Source organism: Ranitomeya imitator, chromosome 7, assembly GCF_032444005.1.
Source record: "Ranitomeya imitator isolate aRanImi1 chromosome 7, aRanImi1.pri, whole genome shotgun sequence".
NCBI classification, from domain to species: domain Eukaryota; kingdom Metazoa; phylum Chordata; class Amphibia; order Anura; family Dendrobatidae; genus Ranitomeya; species Ranitomeya imitator.
The window spans coordinates 44,501,565-44,526,602 of record NC_091288.1 but is presented as its reverse complement, the minus strand read 5'-3'; the positions used below and the strand labels follow the sequence as shown (position 1 = coordinate 44,526,602).

The following is a 25,038-nucleotide window of genomic DNA, read 5'->3' as shown; positions in this document are numbered from 1 at the left end:
CACTTAGAGTTCAGTCCTTAATGTTTTATTGAAATTGATTTTAAATGAGCACTATTTCTATTGCACATAATGACGTTAGAATTTATCTTGCTTTCCCATTGTCTGCTCTCTGGTTTTAGACAATATTTTCAAAAGCGATTCATTGAATTCCGTATCTTAAAATGGATCCATCTAAAATGCACTAAAGATTATCTGTACTGTAATTGTGTGGAAAATTATACTGATTTAAAACAAATTCTCGTGGAAATGAAAATGTAACTACAGACCAAAAAAATGTAAAAGTGCCAATTTGTTGTTCTAACTCACTGGGAAGGCTGTATGCGCTCACAAATTACATGTTTTTATATACTGTATAGTTGTTCGGTGTGGTTCTCCTCCATAATAAAATCAACATAAATCCATTTACATAGCAGGTTAACTAACATGAACAAGTACCTGTCAAATCATCCTTCAAGGGGAAAGAGGAGGAAAAAAATTAAGCCAATGGAGAAGGGAAGACAAAATTCTTATTCAACATACATTAATATAATGAGGTTTTTTTTTTAACGTTTTTATCTAAAAATAGTTCTTACATTTTACACAGAATACACTGATTCCTTGATAGGATTAATGACTAAAGATGCAGATACAAGATACATATTATGCATTTAATTCTAACCAGGTTGTGAAATTAGTTAGTTTATTGTATTTCTTTGTCTGTCTTTGGCTTGCGTGAACAGCTTCAATAAAAATATAATATCTACATGTGTGCAGGGCCGCCATCAGGGCATTACTGCCCTTACTGGTGTATGGGGCCCGGTCAACAGAAGTACAGAAAGGGATCAAGACTAAGTCCTCACCCCCCTCTTATGCTTCGTCTCACCTGGCCCCAGAGAGTTATAAAGTATTGTGCGCCCGACCACCGTCATCGGTAGCACACATGAAGCTGGCTTGGAGATCCACGACAGCGCAGCTTCAAGGGAGTCCCTCCTCTTCTGTGACAAGCTGGTAACGGCGTGTATACAATAATATCATCGCATATGCGCTGGCATGTAAGCGCACCACTCGCCATGATACCAGTCCAGAGGTGGAGCTGCAGGGGATTGCATGAAAGGTACTAAGTATGAAAAACTTTTTAAAAATAAAATTGATTAAATGGGCTTGGGGGGAGCAAATAATGATGAATTGAGTGTATGCGACTGGGGACAGTGAATAATGTCGTATTGAGGTGGGGGAGCAAAAATAATGATGAATTGGGGGTGGAGAAACAGAAATGATGAATTGAGGGTGAGGGACAGTGAATGATGAATTGAGGGTGGGGAACGGGGGATAGAAACTGAAGAATTGAAGGTGTGGGTGTGGAAAGCAAATGATGACTTGAGGGTGGGGAGAGCAAATAATGATGAATTGAGGGTGTGGGGATGAATTGAGGGTGGGGAACATCAAATGATGATGGATTGAGTGTGGAGGAGAGCAAATGATGAATTAAAAGTGGGGATGGGAAAGAGAGAGGACGTGACATAATGAATTGGAGCATTTGTTCAACAGGAAAACTGGCCCATGCGGACAGCAAAGCTTCTCATCTCAGAGATGCTCTATAGCAGGGGTGGGCAATTAATTTTTCCAAGGGGCCATATGAGAGACCTTGACTGTTGTGGAGGGCCGAACCAAAAGGCTAAAATTAATTCTGCTCAATATTAATATTGACATATCGATTATAATTATTTTATATTAATATTAATTGTATCACTTAATATTGAGCAGAATTAAGTGTGCTGACATCCCCTATATATCGTATGAGCCCACACAGAGCCCTCCTATATAAAGTATGAGCTCACACAGAGCCCCCTATATACCGTAAGAGCTCCCACATAGCCTCCTATATACAGTATGAGCCCCTACATAACCTTCTATATACAGTATGAGCCCCATATTATTATTATTACAATAATTAATTATTTTTTATAATGACCCCAGCCTGGCATGAAAAGCTCGAACCAACCGGTCGGCATGCACTGAACCAGCCGAGACCCAAGACCGATCCTCCGGACCATACCCCTTCCAGTGCACCAAATACTGCAGATTCCGGCGCACCCACCGAGAATCAACGATGCATCCCACCTCATATTCCAGATGGCCCTCCACCAACACAGGAGGACTGACAGATGAGGAGTCCTACTCGACCACTCCCAATGGTTTCAGAAGGGACCTGTGAAAAACATTAGATATTTTGATGGAGGCAGGAAGTTGTAACCTGTAGGCCACCGGGTTGATGACCTCCACAATTTTATATGGGCCAATGAACTTAGGACCCAGTTTGGCCGAGGGGACCTTGAGCTTAATATTGCGGGTGAATAACCACACCTTCTCACCCACAAGGAATGCGGGACCCAATCCCCTTCTCTTGTCTGCAAAAAATTTAAACCTTCCCTGGGCCTTGGTGATGTTTCACTGAACCTCCACCCACAGGGTCTTTAAGCGTTGTACCATACCCTCCGCCCCTGGACAGCCTGAGTCTATGCGAGAAAACTCCCCAAAATGTGGGTTAAACCCTTAATTGACCAGGAAGGGAGACATTCCCGTAGACTGACTCACACGACCATTGAAAGCAAACTCTGCCACTGGTAACACATCACACTAGTCCTCCTGTACGGAAGAATCCAAACATCTCAGAATTTGCTCCAGGGACTGATTAGTGCGTTCGGTTTGCCCATTAGACTCCGGATGATAGGCAGAGGAAAAAGACAGAGTGATTCCAAACTTCTTACAAAAAGCCCTCCAAAACTTGGCCACAAACTACACACCTCAGTCAGACACCACATTCATAGGCACACCATGCAGACGGACCACATGCTGCACAAACAACCTGGCCAAGGTTTCAGCAGGCGGTAAAGCCGACAGAGGTACAAAATGAGCCTGTTTGGAAAATCTATGCACCACCACCACCCATACATCGGAGTTACCCCTGGATGGAGGGAGATTAGTGATAAAATCCATGGACAAATGTGCCCATGGTATATCTGGAATTGGCAAAGACACAAATTCCCCAGCCGGCAATGAGAATTTTTAGAACGGGCACAAACCCCACATGCAGACACAAACCTTTTAACATCTAAAACAAAAGAGGGCCACCAGAAAGTCCTAGCAACTGCCTCCCGGGCGGCCAAAATCCCAGGATGAGCACTCAATGCAGACTCATGAAACTCCCGCAGGAGTCTAAGGCTAGGTTCACATTGTGTTAGGGCAGTCCGTTTAGCACATAGCGCTACGGACTGCGCTAACGCAATGTCCCAAAACGGATCGCGTTTGCCGATCCCGCTAGCGCAGATGCCCGATCTGCGCTAGCGAGGAACGGACTGCGAACGCTGCAAGCAGCGTTCGAGGTCTGTCACTCAAATGACGGCACATCGCTAGCGCACGCCCAATGTGGGCGTGCGCTAGCAATGCGTTTGCCATTACAAGCAATGGCGGCGTTAACGGACTATGTTACACCACGTTATGCCGCGGTGTAACGTAGTCCGTTAAACGGGTTCACACAACGCAGTGTGAACCTAGCCTAAGATGGAAGTGTTCCGATACAAACAATTTACCCACAGGTTGATTACAAGGAACCAGAGCCTGGGCCTCAAAAATCTCTCTCCAAATCAGACGAGATTTCAGCCACCACCACCCCAGGTTGAAGAATGGAGGTTCAGGAGGAGACACCGGATCAAAGCTTCGAGACAATGCATCTGCCTTAACATTCTTAGCACCCGGATGGAAGGTTATAGAAAATTGAAACCGGGAAAAAAAAGTGGCCACCGGGCCTGACTGAGGGTCAGTCTCTTGGCAGACTCGATAAAGGCAAAATTTTTGTGATCGGTGACAGGATGAACAGCCCCCTCCAAAATATGCCTCCATTCTTCAAAGGTCAACTTAACCTGCCAGAAGCTCTCTATTCCCCACATCGTACTTTCTCTTGTCGGAGGAGAACTTTCTGGAAAAGAAGGCACAAGGTTTGAGGTTGGTCAGCATAGCAGGACCCTGAGACAACACTGCCCCCACTCCCACTTCAGAAGCGTCGATCTCCACGATAAAAGGTCTAGATGGGTCTGGCTGGACCAACACTGGGGCAAAAATAAAACACTTTTTTAAAGTCAGAAAATAATTTTTTGCCGACGTAGACCAATTCTTAACATCAGCCCCCTTGAGTGTGAGATCAGTCAGGGGCTTAATCACCTGCGAAAAACCCTTAATGAACTTACGATAGTAATTTGCGAAGCCCATAAAGCATTGCAAACCCTTTAAATCATGAGGTTGAACCCAATCCGTATTAGCCTGGACTTTTTTCGGATCCATGTGAAATCCCTCACAAGAGACAAGCAAACCCAAAAAAGACAATTCCTGTACAAAGAACAAGCATTTATCCAACTTAGCATGCAAATGGTTTTCTCTAAGTCTCAGAAGAACTGTTCGCAGATGGTGCAAGTCGGTTTGACTATCAGGGAGAACACTAAAATGTCATCGAGATAGATGACCACAAAGCGCCCAATCAGATCAGAAAAAACAACATCAATAAAATTTTAAAAGACAACAGGAGCGTTAGTCAGACCAAAAGGCATCACCAGGTTCTCAAACAGTCCTTCAGACGTCAGAAACGCCGTTTTCCACTCATTCCCTTCGCAAACCCTTATCAGGTTATAGGCCCCCCCGTAAATCAAGTTTGGAAAACCATTTGGCCCCCAAAAGTTGGTTACACAGATCCGGAATGAGGGGTAGTGGATATGTGTTTCTCACGGTAATCTTGTTAAGTTCCCAAAAGTCGAAGCACGGCCGCAAACTACCATCTTTTTTTCTAACAAAAAAGAACCCAGCGGATACAGGCGAGACAGGACGAATATGCCCTTTGCGGAGGCTCTCTGCAATATATTCCCTCATGGCTTAGCGCTCGGGCCCGGACAGATTAAACAAACGAGCCTTGGGAAGTTTAGCCCCAGGAACTAAGTCAATGGCACAATCGAAAGGTCTATGTGGTGGATGCGCCTCAGACTCACTTTCGGAGAACACATCTTCAAAGTCCTTTAGGTACTCCGGAATACCCTCCAGACCGACAGACAACACAGATACAGATTTTATCGGGGTGAACATTGGTACAGAATTGCAACACACACTGGTACAATTGGACCTCCATTGAACAATTTCCCCAGTTACCCAATCAATAACAGGGTTATGGTGTTGAAGCCAAGGATACCTAATACCAGACCTGCAGGCAAATTATTCAAGACAAAACAGCTTGTTTTCCACATGAACAGGGCCCACTCTTGATGACAAAGACCTTGGACACAAAACAGATTCACTCTCGAGTGAGAGGAGTCAATGGCCACCATCTTGACTGGGGACTCAAGCCTAACTGTCCCTTGTCTTATAAAGAGTCACAATACGAGAGTCAATTAAATTGATGGTAGATCCACAGTCAACAAAAGCGGTAGTCAAAATGGGACCACCTCCAACCTCCAACTCCACCTGGAAGAGGATTTTAGCAAATGAGGAAAATTGTACCTGGCAGTCTGGGCAACCTCCTCGATCATTACCCAGACTTAGTTGTTTCCTGACATCTTAGATGAGGAGGGACAAGAAGGACAGTCTATTTTCCAGTGTCCCCGGGGCTCCACGGTAGAAGCACAGCACAGCTGGTTATCTCTGCGGCGTCTCCTCTCTCTGTCTTTGACCAAAATGGCTCCCACCTCCATAGGTTCTGAAGAGGTGTCCCCTGAGTTGGAGTATAAAGGGATTTCCTGCTGCATCACCCCTACAGTCCATACAGACAGCCTGGGTCATGGCGTCCTCCAGGGTATCCTGGGGAGGATGCAATGCCAGTGCGTCCTGCAAATGGTTGGACAGGCCTCTGCGGAACAACCCTCTCAAGGCGGCATCATTCCAAGATATCTCAACTGCCCAGCATCTGCACTCGGAACAAAACCATTCCGCTGAGTGCTTCTCCTGTGTCACACTCATCACCATGTCCTCAGCCAGGCTCATCATAAATATTCCCAAGAGCCACAAAAAAACAGATCCACAGACATACGTTCCGGAGCGGAAGGGAAGAGAGAGAAAAAGCCCAAGCCTGTGGAGTCCCCCTTAATAAAGAAATAATAATTAGCACTCTCTGACTTTCATCCCCAGAGGCGTGCAGACGCAGGGAGAAAAACAATTTACACCCCTCTTTGAACACCCTGATTAATTTTTTGTCCCCAGAAAAGGTGTCAGGTAACTTAACAGGTGGTTCAGGGGAAACTAAGGAAACATCTGCAGCACCCTCATCCCGAGCCCCAGAAGAAAAAGAACCCCGCACGGCGTCAGCAACCTCCCTCTGACACTGTTGGTGTGACTGAGCCAGGGTTAGCTGTTCCACAAATAGTTTTTGCATCATTGGAGTGAGGCTATTCACTTGCTCAGAGAGCATGCAGCGGATCCATGGCCAAAGGAAAAAAAAGTACATAACCCCGTTTAAATGTTCAGGTCAGTGATAATATCAAGAACCCTGCTGCAGACTTACAGCAGGAGTCTGCACAAGATACAGAAGGACAGGGGGGTGAGAGGGAAGCGCTGCAGTGAGCTTACCTGCAGGAGCGCAGCACCTGAAACACGTGACCACCGGGGGAGGGCCGGAGGCGGAGCCAGATGCCGAGTAGCGGCGGTGACCGGCGAAACCGGAGAGTAGTCTAAAGGTGCCGAAGTCAAGCCAGGAGGTCGATGAAGTACTAAAGAGTGAGACGCTGAGAGTGGTCAGGACGTAGCAAAAGGTCAGGTTGCCGGAGATAGCGGTGCAGTACAAACAAGGCAGACAGGAGATTAGTAAGAGTACCAAGCTGAAGGTCAGAGCCAGAAACAAACAGTAAGCACAGAATCACAAAGCAATGCACAGAATGAGAACATAGGCCGTCTCATAAATGAGAAGGCAAATGGACTACACAGTATGCAAGCACACCAGGCAGTCAGACACACAGCCGGAACAGATGTATCACTGACAAGGATCCTCAGACAAGGCGGGTAAATATAGCCCTCCCCAAACTAAAAGGAGGCCATACAAAATTAACCCTGAGAGGACAGGGAAGGAACCCTGTCAACAACCATGACAGTGGCCTGTGGTCCACACTTTGCCCATGTTCTCTATAAGATTAAAAATAAGCTGTTACTTGTCATAAAAACAGTTCTCAACATCAAAATTACACCAAGAAGAAAAAGTAATGGAATTATGGAAATGACAGGATAGATAGACAGGTTAATGATATGCAAATAATAAAAAAAAGAAACTAAATTTTCAAAACATCTCAATTTATTCAGTATCGAGTATGAGCACAGCCCCCATTAATAGATGCACTTGCACACCTTGTTTGCTATCCGTAACGATATTAATGGTTATTTGAGGAATATTCTGCCACTCTGAATGCAATTGGGGACAAAAGTCATCAAGATTCGCTGCTGGAAGCTCTCTTATCAATTGACGATTAATTGTGTGTGATGGGAGATAAGTCCAGAGATGCTGCGGGCCATGGTAAAAGGTTTAGTCCACCCAGGCTGCTCACAGTAGCACGAGCAACATGCAGCCTGGTGCTGTCATGTTAAAAATGGCTCCTGGGACATTTTGGAGAAATGACCATAGCACTGGTTCCATCACCAAATCAATGGAACATGGAGCTGTTAGTGTACCTGGAATTAAATCAAGTTACGAGAAAAGCTTAAGAAAAAAAAAACAGCGAAATATGTATCTGTATCTTATCTGTATATAACGAGGATAGCACTGCACAATTTGTGCTCACCTGGTAGGGTTGTGTGCACATAACCACTCATGAAGCTTAGGCTGCTGCAGACCCACGACGAGAGATCAAGATAAGAACATGGAGAGCAGGGCCAGACTGGCCATCTGGCAATTCTGGCAAAAGCCAGAAGGGCCTGTCTAGTCGTGGGCCACCTTGTCTGCTATGTTGTTAACAAGATCGGTGTTCTCAAGACACCCACACTGTTAAGAATTGTGAAGGAGGTATCATTAGAACTATTGGTCTTGTAGTACATCTTGCTTTCCTCCATGCAGGGTAATATTAGCAATATGTCCCATCTGGTGCTTGAGGATGGGGAAAGCATAGGGCTGTGTGATTTCAAATGCCATGGCTGAATTTCAGCCACAGTCTGTACCTGGTGGAGAGGAATGAATTAACCAGCACTGCCATCAGTAATGATGAGGAGATAGAAATCCAAAGAAATGCAGTTTATTTGGTCATTGTGCTTCAAAGTATACAACTTTTTCATCAGGACAAACCACGGTGATGTTATGAAGACAAGAGCGTCTGGCCAACTCACATAATCCTGGGAGTAGGACCACTGTGACGTTTCCTTGTGAAGGTTTCTTCATTGACTTTACACCACCGCTCTCATAACGTATCATGGTGCAAACCAAGATGGAAATGGAGGCCGTAATGGAAGTCTATCCTATTTAGTGATGAGTACCTATTCTGTCTTGAACGCAATAGCCACAGATAGTTCTGGAGACCTATGAAGAGGCCTTTATGAAGGTATGTTACAACAGTCCTACTCCAATTGATTATGGGGTTGGGTAGCACAATGTATTGCAGCTAGATCCTCTACTCTTCATTCCAGGTACACTAACAGTTCATCATTGATTTGGTCGCAGAACCAGCCGTATTACCATTTCTCCAAAGTGTTGCAGAAGCCATATTTCAACACAGCAGCACCAGGCAGCATGTCGCTCATGCTACGGTGAGCAGCCTTTCATGGCATAAATGTGCTACTCTGTCTTTCAGCATCTCCAGACTTGTCTCCCATTGAGCACATCTGGGATGTTAGTATTCGGCAAGTGCAAAGGGAGCTGCCATCAGTAGATCTTGATGATTTACCCAGGTGCATTGAGCACGGCAGAACATTCCTCAGACAACCATTAATAACCTCATTGTTAACAGCCGGGGCTGTAAGTGTGGGGATTTCTGTGTTTTTCCTCAACACCTTTGCAGGAAAATGTCCCACTAAGTTGGCAGTTTTAAAATACTCTCCTAGCTTAAGTCACTTAAAATCTTTTATTTTCCCAACTCTAATGTAGATTCATCATGTGTCTAATTTTCATACATAGAAGCGGCAAATGTAACACTACAGGTGTCATTCATAGTGGCCTTTAGTTGCACATGTAGGTGTAAAATTAATTAGTGAGGTCACCCGAAAAATGGTCTGAAGAACAGCAGCAATATCTGAACCTAGTTACATATTCAGCACATTTGAGAAATCAAAGCCTACGCACATGATCTTATCACAAACATGGAAGACTTTGTACTCTTGTGACCTGTTCTTAACATCACCCTGAACAATAAGACTTTTATTTCTAAAGCTTTGAAGTTTATATGGAGGAATAGAGCTATATTGTCTTACAGAATCAACACAGCTTGTAAATGCCTCGGCCAGATCTGCTTTATGAGAGGTTATTTGCACATTTACCTGTGATTGACTAGTATTCTAGATATGAAATATATAAAGACATGAGTTTTATGTGAAAGTCAACAAAGGCAGGGAGTGAAAGATATCAATGCCGCGATATCGGTTTTCCTACCACAGCAATATGCCATCATAGTCTTATGAGATGGTATCTGATTGCCTGGACCCCTACTGATCCTCAGAATGAAGAGGCTGAAGCTGGAGCCACACTTCAGTGGCATGGACATCGGGTGGCAGGTGGTGTAGTTGTTCAAGTGAAATGCTAAACAGATCTCATCTTTTTTGTTTCTCAGGATCAGTGAGGTCGGTCCCGCCGATCGTAAGGTTGTGGCATATTCTAGTGATATGAAATAATACTACAAGATGAGAATACCTCTTTAGGCTAAGTTCACATTAACTTTTTGGGATGTGGAAAAATCTGTCAAGCTTCTCAAGAGGCATTCACTCCCTTTTTTTGCCTTTAAGAAGTTATTTTTCTGAAGACATTTTGAGCATGCATTTTAAACATTTTCTTGCATCCAGTGATTTGCAGCCTTTTGACTTCACAGTGTAAAATTTGGAAATCTATGTTATATAAAAAAGTGGCGTAACTTTTTTTCTACAGTGAAGTTTTCAAATCCTCATTAGAAAAAAGAGTTTAAAAAAACTCGTAATTTGAACAGCAAAGTGGATTTCACATAATGATTAGTGATGAGCGAGTATACTCATTGCTCGGGTTTTCCTGAGCACGCTCGGGGGGTCTCCCGAGTATTTGTTAGTGCTCGAAGATTTAGTTTTTGTCGACTGCAGCTGCATGATTTACAGCTGCTAGCCATCTTGAGTACATGTGGTGGTTGCCTGTTTGCTAGGGATTCCCTACATGTATTCAAGCTGTCCAGCAGCCGTAAATCATGCAGCTGCATAAAACTAAATCTCTGAGCACTAACAAATACTTGGAGACCACCCGCGCAACGAGTATACTCGCTCATCACTAATAACGATGAATTAAGTTTTCCTAGGAGTTAATAAAGCAGTTGTTCGGGAGGATTTGCTAACAACAATACTCCTTAAAACATTGTGTGAAAATACCCTAAGGTTGGTTTTTAGTGATGAGCGAACGTGCTCACACAAGATGTTATGCAAGTGCTTGGGTGCTAACCGATTGTCTTCGGCGTGCTCGAATAATATGTTCAAGTCCCCGCGGCTGCATATCTCGCTGCTGTTTGACAGCCACAAAACATGTATGGGTTTCATAGCAAAAAGGAAAACCATGAATGTGTTGCGTCTGTTGAACATTCACGAGACATGCACCCATGGGAACATATTTTTCTAGCATGCTCGAAGACAGTCGGTTAGCACACAAGCATGATCGGATTATACCTTATCCAAGCACGTTTCCTCATCCCTATTGGTTTTCTATTGAATTGAATAATAAAAGTATTCTAAGTGTAGCTGTAGCTGATCCTCTACAAAAATCCTAAAAAAACAACAACTGTGAACCTAATCAAAAGGTGATGGAGCAATGCTTGTCTTGTCCATGATTCACCTTGGCAATCCTCATAAATATTTACAATGTTTTCAGATCCAACCGATTTCCTAATTAAATGTCTATCCTCATTTTTCTGGTCACTCCGTTAGAAATCCCAGTGAAGAACACTAAATTCAGCCTCCACCAGCCTGAAATGGCTGCATCTAAGTGTAGTAGGTCACATTTGCTACACAGCAAAATGCCCTACTACATGTTGCTTTAAATTAGGGGTTTAAAACACTATCTTTTTATACATCTTAGAACCCATTGCAATATCTCGCCATATTCTTGTCAACTTGCTGACTGACACCCTTTCTTCCAGCATCATCTCTGTTTCTTGGAACCCTTTAAAGTCTTTCTTACCGTACACAACATTGTGACATTTATATTCCATTAACAAGTGCTCTCCTCCTGACATCGCCGCAGAGGTCATCAGCAGGCGATATATAACGAGTCATTGATTTTCAAAGATAAGTTGCTATTTTTCTTTCTATCAAGAAAAGTCAACTTCTCCGAACGTAAGAAATCTTCAGTATTCTGACTATCTGTCATTGTTGATGGAGTAGATAAAGTATCAGGTGTTGTGGGTTCTGTTTTTGGGCTCCCTCTGGTGGTTACTGATGGTACTGGGTGACTTGTGTTCTCTGCGGTCTCTGGTGTCCACCTGTTCTATCAGGATATGGGAGTTTCCTATTTAACCTGGCTTTCTTGTCATTTCCTCGCCGGCTATCAATGTAATCAGTGTGTCTTTTTACCTCTGCTGCCTGCTTCTGTAATCTTCAGGACAAGCTAAGTTTTGATTTTCCTGTTCCTCGTTTTGCTTAATTTTTGTCTTAGTCCAGCTTGCATATATGTGTTTCTTTGCTGCTGGTTGCTCTAGTGGGCTGAAATTACTCCTCATGTTCCATGAGTTGGCACATGAGTTCAAGTAATTTCAGGATGGTTTTTTGAAGGGTTTTTCGCTGACCGCGCAGTTCACTTTTGTATCCTCTGCTATCTAGCTTTAGCGGGCCTCATTTTTGCTTATTCTGTTTTCATAACTACGTATGTGCTTTCCTCTCATTTCACCGTTATTACATGTGGGGGGCTGCTATTTCTGTGGGGTATTTCTCTGGAGGCAAGTGAGGTCTGTGTTTCTTCTAACAGGGGAAGTTAGTCCTTCGGCTGGCGCGAGACGTCTAGGGATCATCGTAGGCACGTTCCCCGGCTACTGCTAGTTGTGTGTTAAGGTTCAGGATCGCGGTCAGCTCAGGTTCCATCACCCTAGAGCTTGTTTTGTGTTTGTGCTTGTCCTTTTGTGATCCCCTGCCATTGGGATCATGACAGTATAGCCGGCCCAAAAAAAATTGGTAATCGTATTGGCTGAGGTAGGAGGAAAAGTAGTCTGAGGAAGTTTTTTTTTTTTTTTTTCTCCTCCTCAGTGTTTGCTCCCTAGCCTTAATTGCGGCCTGGCTGCTTCTTTCCTCCTCTTAATCCTTGAATGGCTCTGACTTCAGCTGTTTATCATGGACGTCCTGAGTTTGGCTTCCAGCCTGAATAATCTTGCTGCTAAGGTTCAAAATATACAAGATTTTGTTGTACATACTCCTATGTCTGAACCTAGAATTCCTATCCCAGAGTTTTTTTCTGGAGATAGATCTAGTTTTCTGAATTTTAGGAACAATTGCAAGTTGTTTCTTTCCTTGAAATCTCGCTCCTCTGGAGACCCTGCTCAGCAGGTCAAGATTGTTATATCTTTCCTGCGGGGTGACCCTCAGAATTGGGCATTTGCATTGGCACCAGGGGATCCTGCGTTGCTCAATGTGGATGCGTTTTTTCTGGCATTGGGTTTGCTCTATGAGGAACCTAACCTAGAGATTCAGGCTGAAAAAGCTTTATTGGCTCTCTCTCAGGGGCAAGATGAAGCAGAAATATATTGTCAGAAATTTCGGAAATGGTCGGTGCTTACTCAGTGGAATGAGTGCGCTCTGGCTGCAAGATTCAGACATGGCCTTTCTGAGGCCATTAAAGATGTTATGGTGGGGTTCCCAGCGCCTACAGGTCTGAATGAGTCTATGACTATGGCTATTCAGATTGATCGGCGTTTACGGGAGCGCAAACCTGTGCACCATTTGGCGGTGTCTTCTGAACATGCACCTGAGATAATGCAATGTGATAGAATTCAGTCCAGAAGTGAACGGCAAAATTATAGGCGGAAAAATGGATTGTGTTTTTATTGTGGTGATTCAGCTCATGTTATATCAGCATGCTCTAAACGCACAAAAAAGGTTGATAAGTCTGTTGCCATTGGTACTTTACAGTCTAAGTTCATTCTGTCTGTGACTCTGATTTGTTCATTATCGTCCATTTCCGTCGATGCCTATGTGGATTCAGGCGCTGCCCGGAGTCTTATGGATTGGTCATTTGCCAATCGCTGTGGGTTTAGTCTGGAGCCTCTGGAAGTTCCTATTCCTTTGAAAGGAATTGACTCTACACCTTTGGCTATGAATAAACCTCAGTACTGGACACAAGTGACCATGCGTATGACTCCTGTTCATCAGGAGTTGATTCGCTTCCTGGTACTGTATAATTTACATGATGTCTTAGTGCTTGGTCTGCCATGGTTACAAACTCATAACCCAGTCCTGGACTGGAGAACAATGTCTGTGTTAAGCTGGGGATGTCAGGGGGTTCATGATGATGCACCTCCGATTTCTATCGCTTCATCTACTCCTTCTGAGGTTCCGGTATTCTTGTCTGATTATCGGGAGGTTTTCGAGGAGCCTAAGCTCAGTTCGCTTCCTCCTCACAGGGATTGCGATTGTGCTATAGATTTGCTTCCTGGCAGTAAATTTCCTAAAGGTCGTTTGTTTAATCTGTCAGTGCCAGAGCATACTGCTATGCAGAGTTATGTTAAGGAGTCCTTGGAAAAAGGACATATCCGTCCATCTTCTTCCCCTTTGGGAGCAGGTTTTTTTTTCGTGGCCAAAAAAGATGGTTCCTTGAGGCCTTGTATAGATTATCGTCTTTTGAATAAGATTACAGTCAAATATCAGTATCCTTTGCCATTGTTGACTGATTTGTTCGCTCGCATTAAGGGGGCTAAATGGTTCACTAAGATTGATCTTCGGGGTGCGTATAATCTTGTGCGGATAAGGCAGGGTGATGAGTGGAAAACCGCATTTAATACGCCTGAGGGCCATTTCGAATATTTGGTGATGCCTTTTGGACTTTCTAATGCTCCTTCTGTCTTCCAGTCTTTTATGCACGATATTTTCCGTGAATATCTGGATAAATTTATGATCGTGTATTTGGATGATGTTTTGGTTTTTTCTGATGACTGGGAGTCTCATGTTCAGCAGGTCAGGAAGGTGTTTCAGGTCCTGCGGACCAATTCTTTGTTTGTAAAAGGTTCTAAGTGTCTCTTTGGAGTCCAGAAGATTTCTTTTTTGGGGTATATTTTTTCCCCTTCTACTATTGAGATGGATCCCGTCAAGGTTCAGGCTATTTGTGACTGGACGCAGCCTACATCTCTTAAGAGTCTACAGAAGTTCTTGGGCTTTGCTAATTTTTATCGTCGCTTCATAACTAATTTTTCTAGTGTTGTTAAGCCTTTCACTGATTTGACTAAGAAGGGGGCTGATGTTGCTGATTGGTCTCCTGCGGCTGTGGAGGCCTTTCAGGAACTTAAGCGCCGGTTTTCTTCTGCTCCTGTGTTGCGTCAGCCAGATACGTCGCTTCCTTTTCAGGTTGAGGTTGATGCTTCCGAGATCGGAGCGGGGGCGGTTTTGTCACAGAGAAGCTCCGATGGCTCAGTGATGAAGCCATGTGCGTTCTTTTCTAGAAAATTTTCGGCCGCTGAACGGAATTATGATGTTGGTAATCGGGAGCTTTTGGCCATGAAGTGGGCATTTGAGGAGTGGCGTCATTGGCTTGAGGGTGCTAGACATCGTGTGGTGGTCTTGACTGATCACAAATATCTGATGTACCTTGAGTCTGCCAAGCGTCTGAATCCTAGACAGGCTCGTTGGTCACTGTTTTTCTCCCGTTTCAATTTTGTGGTTTCATACCTGCCAGGTTCAAAGAATGTGAAGGCGGATGCTCTTTCTAGAAGTTTTGTGCCTGACTCCCCTGGAAATTCTGAGCCCACTGGTATCCTTAGGGATGGGGTGATTTTGTCGGCTGTCTCCCCAGACTTGCGACGTGTTTTGCAGGAGTTTCAGGCGGATAAACCTGATCGTTGTCCACCTGAAAGACTGTTTGTTCCGGATAATTGGACCAGTAGAGTCATCTCCGAGGTCCATTCTTCTGCGTTGGCAGGTCATCCTGGAATATTTGGTACTAGAGACTTGGTGGCCAGGTCTTTTTGGTGGCCTTCCTTGTCGAGGGATGTGCGTTCTTTCGTGCAGTCTTGTGGAGTTTGCGCTCGGGCTAAGCCTTGCTGTTCTCGGGCCAGTGGATTGTTGTCACCTTTGCCTATCCCGAAGAGGCCTTGGACGCACATTTCCATGGACTTTATTTCGGATCTCCCTGTCTCTCAAAAAATGTCCGTCATCTGGGTTGTGTGTGACCGCTTTTCTAAGATGGTTCATCTGGTACCCTTGCCTAAGTTACCTTCCTCCTCTGAGTTGGTCCCTGTTTTTTCAGAACGTGGTTCGTTTGCATGGGATTCCGGAGAACATCGTTTCTGACAGGGGATCCCAGTTTGTGTCTAGATTTTGGCGGACGTTCTGTGCCAAGATGGGCATTGATTTGTCCTTTTCGTCTGCATTCCATCCCCAGACGAATGGCCAGACGGAACGAACTAATCAGACCTTAGAAACTTATTTAAGGTGTTTTGTTTCTGCTGATCAAGATGACTGGGTTACCTTTTTGCCACTTGCCGAGTTTGCCCTTAATAATCGGGCTAGTTCTGCTACCTTGGTTTCTCCTTTCTTTTGTAATTCGGGGTTTCATCCTCGTTTTTCCTCTGGTCAGGTGGAGCCTTCTGATTGTCCTGGAGTGGACATGGTGGTGGATAGGTTGCATCAGATTTGGAGTCATGTGGTGGACAATTTGAAGTTGTCCCAGGAGAGGGCTCAGCAGTTTGCTAATCGCCGTCGCCGCGTGGGTCCTCGACTTCTTGTTGGGGACTTGGTGTGGTTGTCTTCTCGTTTTGTTCCTATGAAGGTCTCTTCTCCTAAGTTCAAGCCTCGGTTCATCGGTCCCTATAGGATCTTGGAAATTCTTAACCCTGTGTCGTTTCGTTTGGATCTTCCGGCATCGTTTGCTATTCATAATGTGTTCCATCGGTCGTTGTTGCGGAAGTATGAGGTACCTGTTGTTCCTTCGCTTGAGCCTCCTGCTCCGGTGCTGGTGGAGGGTGAATTGGAGTATGTTGTGGAGAAGATCTTGGATTCTCGTGTTTCCATACGGAAACTCCAGTATTTGGTCAAGTGGAAGGGTTATGGTCAGGAGGATAATTCTTGGGTGGTTGCCTCTGATGTTCATGCTGCCGATTTGGTCCGTGCATTTCATAGGGCTCATCCTGGTCGCCCTGGTGGTTCTCGTGAGGGTTCGGTGACCCCTCCTCAAGGGGGGGGTACTGTTGTGGGTTCTGTTTTTGGGCTCCCTCTGGTGGTTACTGATGGTACTGGGTGACTTGTGTTCTCTGCGGTCTCTGGTGTCCACCTGTTCTATCAGGATATGGGAGTTTCCTATTTAACCTGGCTTTCTTGTCATTTCCTCGCCGGCTATCAATGTAATCAGTGTGTCTTTTTACCTCTGCTGCCTGCTTCTGTAATCTTCAGGACAAGCTAAGTTTTGATTTTCCTGTTCCTCGTTTTGCTTACTTTTTGTCTTAGTCCAGCTTGCATATATGTGTTTCTTTGCTGCTGGTTGCTCTAGTGGGCTGAAATTACTCATGTTCCATGAGTTGGCACATGAGTTCAAGTAATTTCAGGATGGTTTTTTGAAGGGTTTTTCGCTGACCGCGCAGTTCACTTTTGTATCCTCTGCTATCTAGCTTTAGCGGGCCTCATTTTTGCTTATTCTGTTTTCATAACTACGTATGTGCTTTCCTCTCATTTCACCGTTATTACATGTGGGGGGCTGCTATTTCTGTGGGGTATTTCTCTGGAGGCAAGTGAGGTCTGTGTTTCTTCTAACAGGGGAAGTTAGTCCTTCGGCTGGCGCGAGACGTCTAGGGATCATCGTAGGCACGTTCCCCGGCTACTGCTAGTTGTGTGTTAAGGTTCAGGATCGCGGTCAGCTCACGTTCCATCACCCTAGAGCTTGTTTTGTTTTTGTGCTTGTCTTTTTGTGATCCCCTGCCATTGGGATCATGACAGGATGGGTTGTTACCGACATCTGGTGAGAATTTTATGTCAAGGGCACCTTTGGAAATTAATTTACTTAGAAAATTGATGATGTGTTCAATACTTATTTCACCAGCCGTATATTGTAGCTGTAGTATACATACAAATTTATCTAGCAGGAGGAAGTCATGCCTCTGGGATCCCTACCAATCGTGTTGAAAAAAGGCCAACACAAGCTGAGCAAGTATGATGCATCTCTATTACAGAGGTCGGTCCCCTATTAGGCATCTGTGATGCATCCTACATTGGAGAGCCACTTTATGATCAGACAGTTCGTGTAAAGTTGTTATAGCCGAAAATGCCCACTCTGCCCCTCAATGACCAGAGCGGCGACAGTATTACTGCTCCATGTGTTGAGGCTGAGACCAGGAAAGACAGACCAGCAGGAGCCAGGTAGATGTCGAAACGAGAGCAGCAGGGGTTCGGTAAGGGCAAGTATTATTCTTTTTTTTATTTTTAAGCAGCATGGTGCATTTATAGAATGTAAGTTTGCGAGCAGGACCCGCTCTACTTTCGATATCTGAGTTCTGTGTCATTCTAGAACGTCTGTACAAGTCCTCTATAATTTTGTAAAGTGCTATAGAATATGTTGGCACTGTAGAAATAAAAAAAAAATATTATTTAAAAAAAATAATTTATATTCCCTAGAAATTCCCATCAATGGAAAATATTTTTTTTAACTGGGTCTTCTATAACACCAGTTGTGTGCGCAAGTAGAGTACATCGTGTTATAATATATTTTATTTGGTTTTCAATGATCTAAGAGATACATTTACAACACAAAGATCCGCTCTATAACCCGCAGGATTCCAGCTGTTACTGAACTGTCGCTGGGTTGAGGGTCTCTTTTGCTTGCTCTCTAGGTACAATGATCTGCTCCTTCGCTGCCGGGAGCTTGATGCCTGGACTCAAGATCTTTGTCTCCCAAGTGTCGTCTGGATATCAGGCTTTTTCAACCCCCAGTCCTTCCTCACAGGTAGGGAGCACATCACAACTCATTAGTAATTTACTGCTACAGTAATTTTTATAATTACTGCCAGGAGGCCTCATTAAATTTGATCTAATGAATAAATATTGTATTTTTCAACATGATTACCAGAACAGCTTAAAACTGTGTGCCATAAACAATTATTTCTCTCCACGCTTTATACTAGCTGAATGCATGTTTGCCATCTTAGAATATATTTCTCAAATGATGTATACATATTATATTGTGATGGAGACTATTAGATATGGCAACTAAAATGATGGAACTGATTAGGTCACGCACGGGAGTAAAAGTAGAAATATTTAACACCCATTGTGATCTTTACAGACTTGTGTCTTTACAGCAAAAACTTCTACAACCTCATGACCTTTCTTATTATAATACTTAATTAAAAGGGAGGGAAGTTGCATTTTTACAGGAAACCTGTCATTTGATTCATGCTGCCCGAACCATGGATCAAACATTGGGTGCATTATTGCAGTTGTGTAAATTTTACTGTGAAAATCTCCTGTGTTTCCGAGAAAACACGCATTGAAAAGCGAGCCAGTGACTTGGGTCCCAATTTATTATTGCATTTTCTCCTTTTTTCATTCACACAGGTTTCTTCTTTTAATTAGCAACTTGTTCTAAAGTCTATTTTATGTATTTGCATGGTTTTTTTGGTTATGATCGCCATTGTAAGTAGAGTTTACGGATTCCATGTTTTGATCTTATTCAACAAATTTTACAACTTTTCAAATTGATGAATATGTACTCCAGTGCCCCCCTCCCCATCATCATACCCCGTGGAGTGACTGTGTACGCCAGAAATTTATTTTGCTATGCTACAAACTGGAAAGAAAAGTGGATATAAATCTGCACTGCCAGAGGTCCAGTATACGATGAGATACCAAAATGGTATGTACGCGTTTAACTGTCAACGCGTTTTGAGGTGTTCATACTTCATCATTATGGTTTGTCCTGATTAAGGAGCACAACTCTAGCTGCAGAGCCGCACAATAGATATAGTGCTGTTCTGTGCTCACAGCAAAAAAATAGTTTTGCAACATTTGGCAAAAATGTGCAACTTTTTTCATTAAGAAGTCACAGAAAAAGTTAAAAAGACAAAAATAAATATGATTTCTGCACAAAATTCATAAACACCAATTTCTGTTTTGAAGAATTTGGCACAAAAAATATAAACAAAAATAACACAAGCCCAAAAAAAGTGGCGTAAAAAAAATCTGAAAATAATGAATTGGGGTTTGTGCCCTGGCTGACTAGTCTGAGGGTAGTCTCTATGTCTGTGTTCCCCAACTCCGGTCCTCAAGAGCCACCAACAGGTCATATTTTCAGGATTTCCTTAGTATTGCAAAGGTGATAATTGCATCACCTGGAAAGGCAAGAGTTCCATCACCTGTGTAATACTAAGGAAATCCTGAATACATGACCTGTTGGTGGCTCTTGAGGACTGAAGTTGGGGAGCACTGCTCTACGTGCACATATAGGGAGACCTATCAGTTTAATGGAGCAGGGTGGGGAAATAACACCAGCGACCAGCCTCTGACTATCCTGCCAAGACACAGTGAAAGGCTGCAACATTTTAAAATATACTTTGCTGCAAAAATGCACCCCGTGGCTGACTAATGCGGCTGTGGTTCAAGTAACATGAATCAGATGGCAGGTTTCCTTTAACTCCTTCAAGTCGCGGCCCTTTTTCGCTTTTGTGTTTTCATTTTTCACTTCCCTCTTTCCCAGAGCCATAACTTTTTTAATTTTCCGTCAATATGGCCATGTGAGGGCTTATTTTTTGCGGGACGAGTTGTACTTTTGAAATACACCATTGGTTTTACCATGTCTTTTACTAGAAAACGGGAAAAAAATTCCAAGTGCGGTGAAATTGCAAAAAAAGTGCAATCCCTCACTTGTTTGGCTTTTTTGCTAGGTTCATTAAATGCTAAAACTATCCTGCCATTGTGATTCTCTAGGTCATTACGAGTTCATAGACATCTAACATGTCCAGGTTATTTTTTTATCCAAGTGGTGAAAAAAAAATTCAAAACTTTGCTTAAAAAAAAAAAAGTGCCATTTTCCGAAACCCGAAGCTTCTCCATTTTTCGTGATCTGGGGTCGGGTGAGGGCTTATTCAATAAAGTTCTGGACTTCTAGCTCCGACCAGCGATGGCACAGCGGGATCCAGATCGCTGCTGCGTGTCAAACACGAGATCGCTATCCAGGACGCTGCAACGTCACGGATCGTTGTCGTTCTCATTGTAAAGTTGCTGTGTGTGAAGGTACCTTAAGGGTTAGACCGCCCAATGTCAGTACATTTTGCTGAATCTTGCAATCATTGGCATCACAGTGTGCAATTTTGCAGTCCACCACTCTATTGAAGTGAATTAATTAAAGCAATGACAGAGGGTAATGGTAATACCCAGGTATCAATCTGGAACAACTGTATGAAGGCACTCCTGCATCAGCAGATGAGCCGCGCTGATGACATTTCTGCCACGTTGCGATTCCTTGATCAGCGCACATCTGATTCTAGTGAAACGTAGAGGTGCATGACACCCGCCAATTGTGCACCGTCCTGGCACGTATAGCAGATGCCACATCATCAGCTCTGCTCACCTCCCAGTGCAGATGGGTTGAAATTTACTTGTATAGTACGGCAGGTAATTATGATTTTATTTCCCACAGACATGACCCATGTACAGTGTGAAGCATTTTCTTGGAGAAAGCAGCCATGTTTTTCTAATTCTTGTTCATGCACATTGCCATATTACACTTCTGTACAATTTGAGCAGGATGTGAGGCTATACATAAATCTCTAAGGTTCTCTTGTTGGATTTTGTCGAAATGCAAAATAAAAAAAAAGTTCCATTGGATGCTTATTTGTAATGGTAACTTAAGAGAGCCTGTGGCTAAATTATGGAGTAGAGAAAAAGATCTGGAGGACCCTGGTCCAGTGGCCGCATCAGTAATCTGTAGCTCAAGGACCAGAGCACTGCGATCCTCCTGCTACCTGTGGGTTTCTTGTTGACTCTTCTGGTTACCCCTGCGATACTATGCAGGACCTACTAATCTGAAGATTATAGAGCCATGGAACCTCCAGAGTCATCCTGTCCAACCCCCTGCTCAATGCACGATTCACTAAACCATCTCAGACGGTTGGTCCAGCCTCTGTTTGAAGACTTCCATTGAAGGAGAACTCACCACCTCTCATGGCAGCCTGTTCCACTCATTGATCACCCTGTCAAAAAGTTTTTTTCGAATATCTCATCTGTATCTTCTATTTAGTTTCATTCCATTGCTACTCGTGTTTCCATTGAAAGATGGGGCCAGGGATGCTGTAAGTAGGTTTGCAGTGCTATGGACCCGCTGCCAAACTACTGATGTGACCACTGAACTAGGGGTCTTGAAAAATGTTTTTCTCAACTCTGGAACAGAGCCAATATTCAAGGTAATTAGATAAAGTAAAACGATAGAGATCACCCAGGAGTTCATGACTGCACAGTTGGTGAAATGCTCACGTTGGTCACTTTGTATAACCATTACTTTTCAAGTCCGACCGAGGCAAACCATGCAGGTATTATCTACAAACCCATCAATGAAGATTATCCATTGGCATGTATAATAATAATATATAAAAAAAAAAAAAAATGACCATCAGTTACTGCTGTTTCAGTCATGAATAAATCACAGATGATAATGAATGATATGTGGAATATGCATGCCTGCTGGAAAATAAGCTCTTTTGCCGCTTATGCTTCTTATTTCACTCATGCTATTTATCTAACTATGAAACATACATTTATGAGAATATCACATCTTGCAAACTGGTGTTTAGCTCTGTGGTTACAGATGCTGCACGATTATAAAAAAAAAAAAAAAAAAAAAAAAAAGAACCAATTTGAGAATTATATTATTCAACTAAAACTATTCTTGCAGCTGTCATGCAAAGTTTAGCGCGGAAAAATGAATGGCCCCTGGATAAGATGCATCTTACAGTCGATGTAATGAAGAAATACAAGGAAGAATTTTCTCAGCCAGCCAGGGAAGGTGCATACATATATGGGCTGCACCTGGAAGGTAGGCGTGCATACACTAGTATTAGGTACTGTAACACGTCATATGTCTGCAGGCATATAGGAAAAGCTTTAAAATACCAGTCCAAGTTTTGCCTCTTCGTCCAAAGGATATGCAGCTAAAAGCAAGAATTGCAGAGTCAGGAACACATTATTGAGGGATAGAGTGTTTGCATAAATATTTAGGGCCAGATTCTTCAAGAGCAGCATTGTTCATTTCAAGTGTTGATAAGGTGACATGCTAGAGTCACAGGCAAGATATGTATCTTGGTACCGTGTTAGCCAGTAGACAGAAAAATATTTAGAATTGAGTCCTCAGTGGTTGATACCTTTTAATGGCTAACTGAAAAGATGGTAACAAATTGCAAGCTTTCGAGACTATACAAGCCTCTTCATCAGGCATAGACTAATACAACATCTTAAGAATCACATATTTATAAACAACACAGCTCAGAACTGTCATGGGAGTGATAAGTGATTAACAGTTGTGTCCCTAAATGACAGTTCTGAGCTGTGTATAAATATGTGATTCTTCAGATGTTGTATTAGTCTTTGTCTGATGAAGAGACTTGCGTAGTCTCGAAAGCTTGCAATTTGTTACCTTTTAATGGCAAACTGAAACGATGGTATCAACCACTGAGGACTCAATTCTAAATATTTTTCAATGCTAGAGTCAGACACTCCTGATTTTACGGATCAGAAGCGATGGATGTGTGGCATGAGCCTGTGTTTCTCGCCACAAATCCGATTACATCCACCACTGAAGTAATATTTATGGCGTCATGAACCCCATACCACCCTCCGACCCCAGCTTTGCCCATTTCTGCAGAGCTGGAGACGCCAGAAGTCACAAAATTTAAGTGAAGTTCTGAGTTGCACCTAAATTTAGCTATTTCTCAAAGCTTTCACGCCAGAATCAGCGCCTTAATATTTACCTACATGTGCATTTTAGACAATAATGGAGAGTGCAATATGATGCCACATGGGACACAGAAAGCAATAACACCATAGAAGGAACCTCGGGATATGGATTCATTCATTTTTTTACATATCTGGGCTATTTAAATTAAATGCATAACTTTGGGATCAGAGTCCTAGGTCATGTTGAGATTATACTCAAAAAAAAAAAAAAAAAAAAAAACCCTGCTGGAATGGCATCACCAATCTAATTTTGTCGCTCCTAGTCTTCTACTTACGAGCCTCCATCTTCATCTGTTATCAGCACCACCCCGGTCATCTTCTATGGCTGGTGAACTGCCAGATAGCTCCAATGTTTGCAGAGTGAGCCGGAGTTTACCTCAATGTAAGTCTATGAGAGCCAGAACAAGTTTCTTATAGACTTACACTGAAAGCCTGTCGCCGTTACCTCTGACTTCTGGTCAGTTAGGAGCTGCAGTCACAAGATGGCGGATTGGGACAAGAGCAGCACCGGGAAGAGCTGAAAACAGCATCTGGAGAAGTATAAGATGGGAACTTAGATTAATAGGACCACTCCAGTGCTAATATGAAAAAAAATAAATAAAAATACTGTAGTGCTTTAAAGGGGGTTTTTGAATACAAGCTGTTCCGCGGCACCAGCTACACACTGAATGGAGCCATACTTTGCACCTCACACCCTTCCCCCACCAGAGCTTGCAATAGTTTATCAGTAAGGGTCCCAAACCCTCACTGATCTCGTATTGATGAGCTCTGCTAGTTTGGGACAGTGCCTCGATATGGTGTGACCAGAGCACTCCAGAGAAGATATTCTACGCTCAACAGTCTCATATCGCTCCAAGGCTGTCAAGTCGGTCCTTATTAAATGGGTGTCTAAATCAGATATTGGACCAAGTTGACATAGTAAAACCAGGTTACATATTTTTTTTTCCACTGATCAAATAGACATATTTCTGCTACATATCCAAGATACTGCAGAGCGGCGATCGCTTTCATGGAAAGCTGTGCATTATACCATCACTTATTGCAGGAAATATTTTGTTAAATCTATTGTGTTTTATGCAGGGGCACAGTGGGACGTTCAAGGAGGACATATCGTTGAAGCGCGTTTAAAGGCTCCCAATCCCATGATGCCCGTTATATTTGTGAAAGCCATTCCCAATGACAAGCAAGACACAAGGAACATGTACGAGTGTCCCGTTTACAAAACAAAGTTAAGAGGGTCGACCTACATTTGGGCATTTCACTTGAAGACCAAGGATAGACCTTCAAAATGGATTCTTGCTGGTGTGGCTTTATTGTTAAGTGTGTGATAAAAATAAAGAGTGGCAGAGTGAGAACATGGTATTTTCTGCTTCAATTGCAAACCAAAAAAAAAAAATATATATAAAAAATACTGTATGTGTTTGACATGATTGTGGTGTGCAATTTTTGACCACAGCTTGGACAATGTTAATTTTTAATGGAGAAAGTACAGCGGCGAGCTGTACAATTGCTAGTCTCCACATATAATACGCTCTCTATGCAGCTGTTTAAATTTTTTTTTTTTTTTTTAATCATAGACAGACAACCACAGCTACGATTCAGTCGCTGCAGGAACTGTGATTAAATCTAAACAACGTGAATATAATATGCCTTTTATATATCATCCTGCATCAGAATCGTAGCCAGCTGTCTCAATTTTAATTATGTATTCTGAAAATAGATTACGAACAAAACCCTTACAGAACAGTGTGCATGTAGCTGCTA

General features: G+C 43.2%; 1 protein-coding gene across 1 annotated transcript in view; it reads left to right on the top strand.

Annotated features, from left to right (window-relative positions):
* LOC138646080 (dynein axonemal heavy chain 11-like) overlaps positions 1-24,624 on the top strand; it is a 377,510-nt gene extending 352,886 nt beyond the window's left edge. Inside the window, exons 70-72 of the mRNA XM_069735549.1 lie at positions 18,162-18,274; positions 22,217-22,357; positions 24,355-24,624. Of these exons, the coding sequence (XP_069591650.1) occupies positions 18,162-18,274; positions 22,217-22,357; positions 24,355-24,602 (502 nt within the window). The 3' untranslated portion in view covers positions 24,603-24,624. The remainder of the gene's footprint in view (positions 1-18,161; positions 18,275-22,216; positions 22,358-24,354) is intronic.
* The last annotated feature ends 414 nt before the right edge of the window (positions 24,625-25,038 follow it).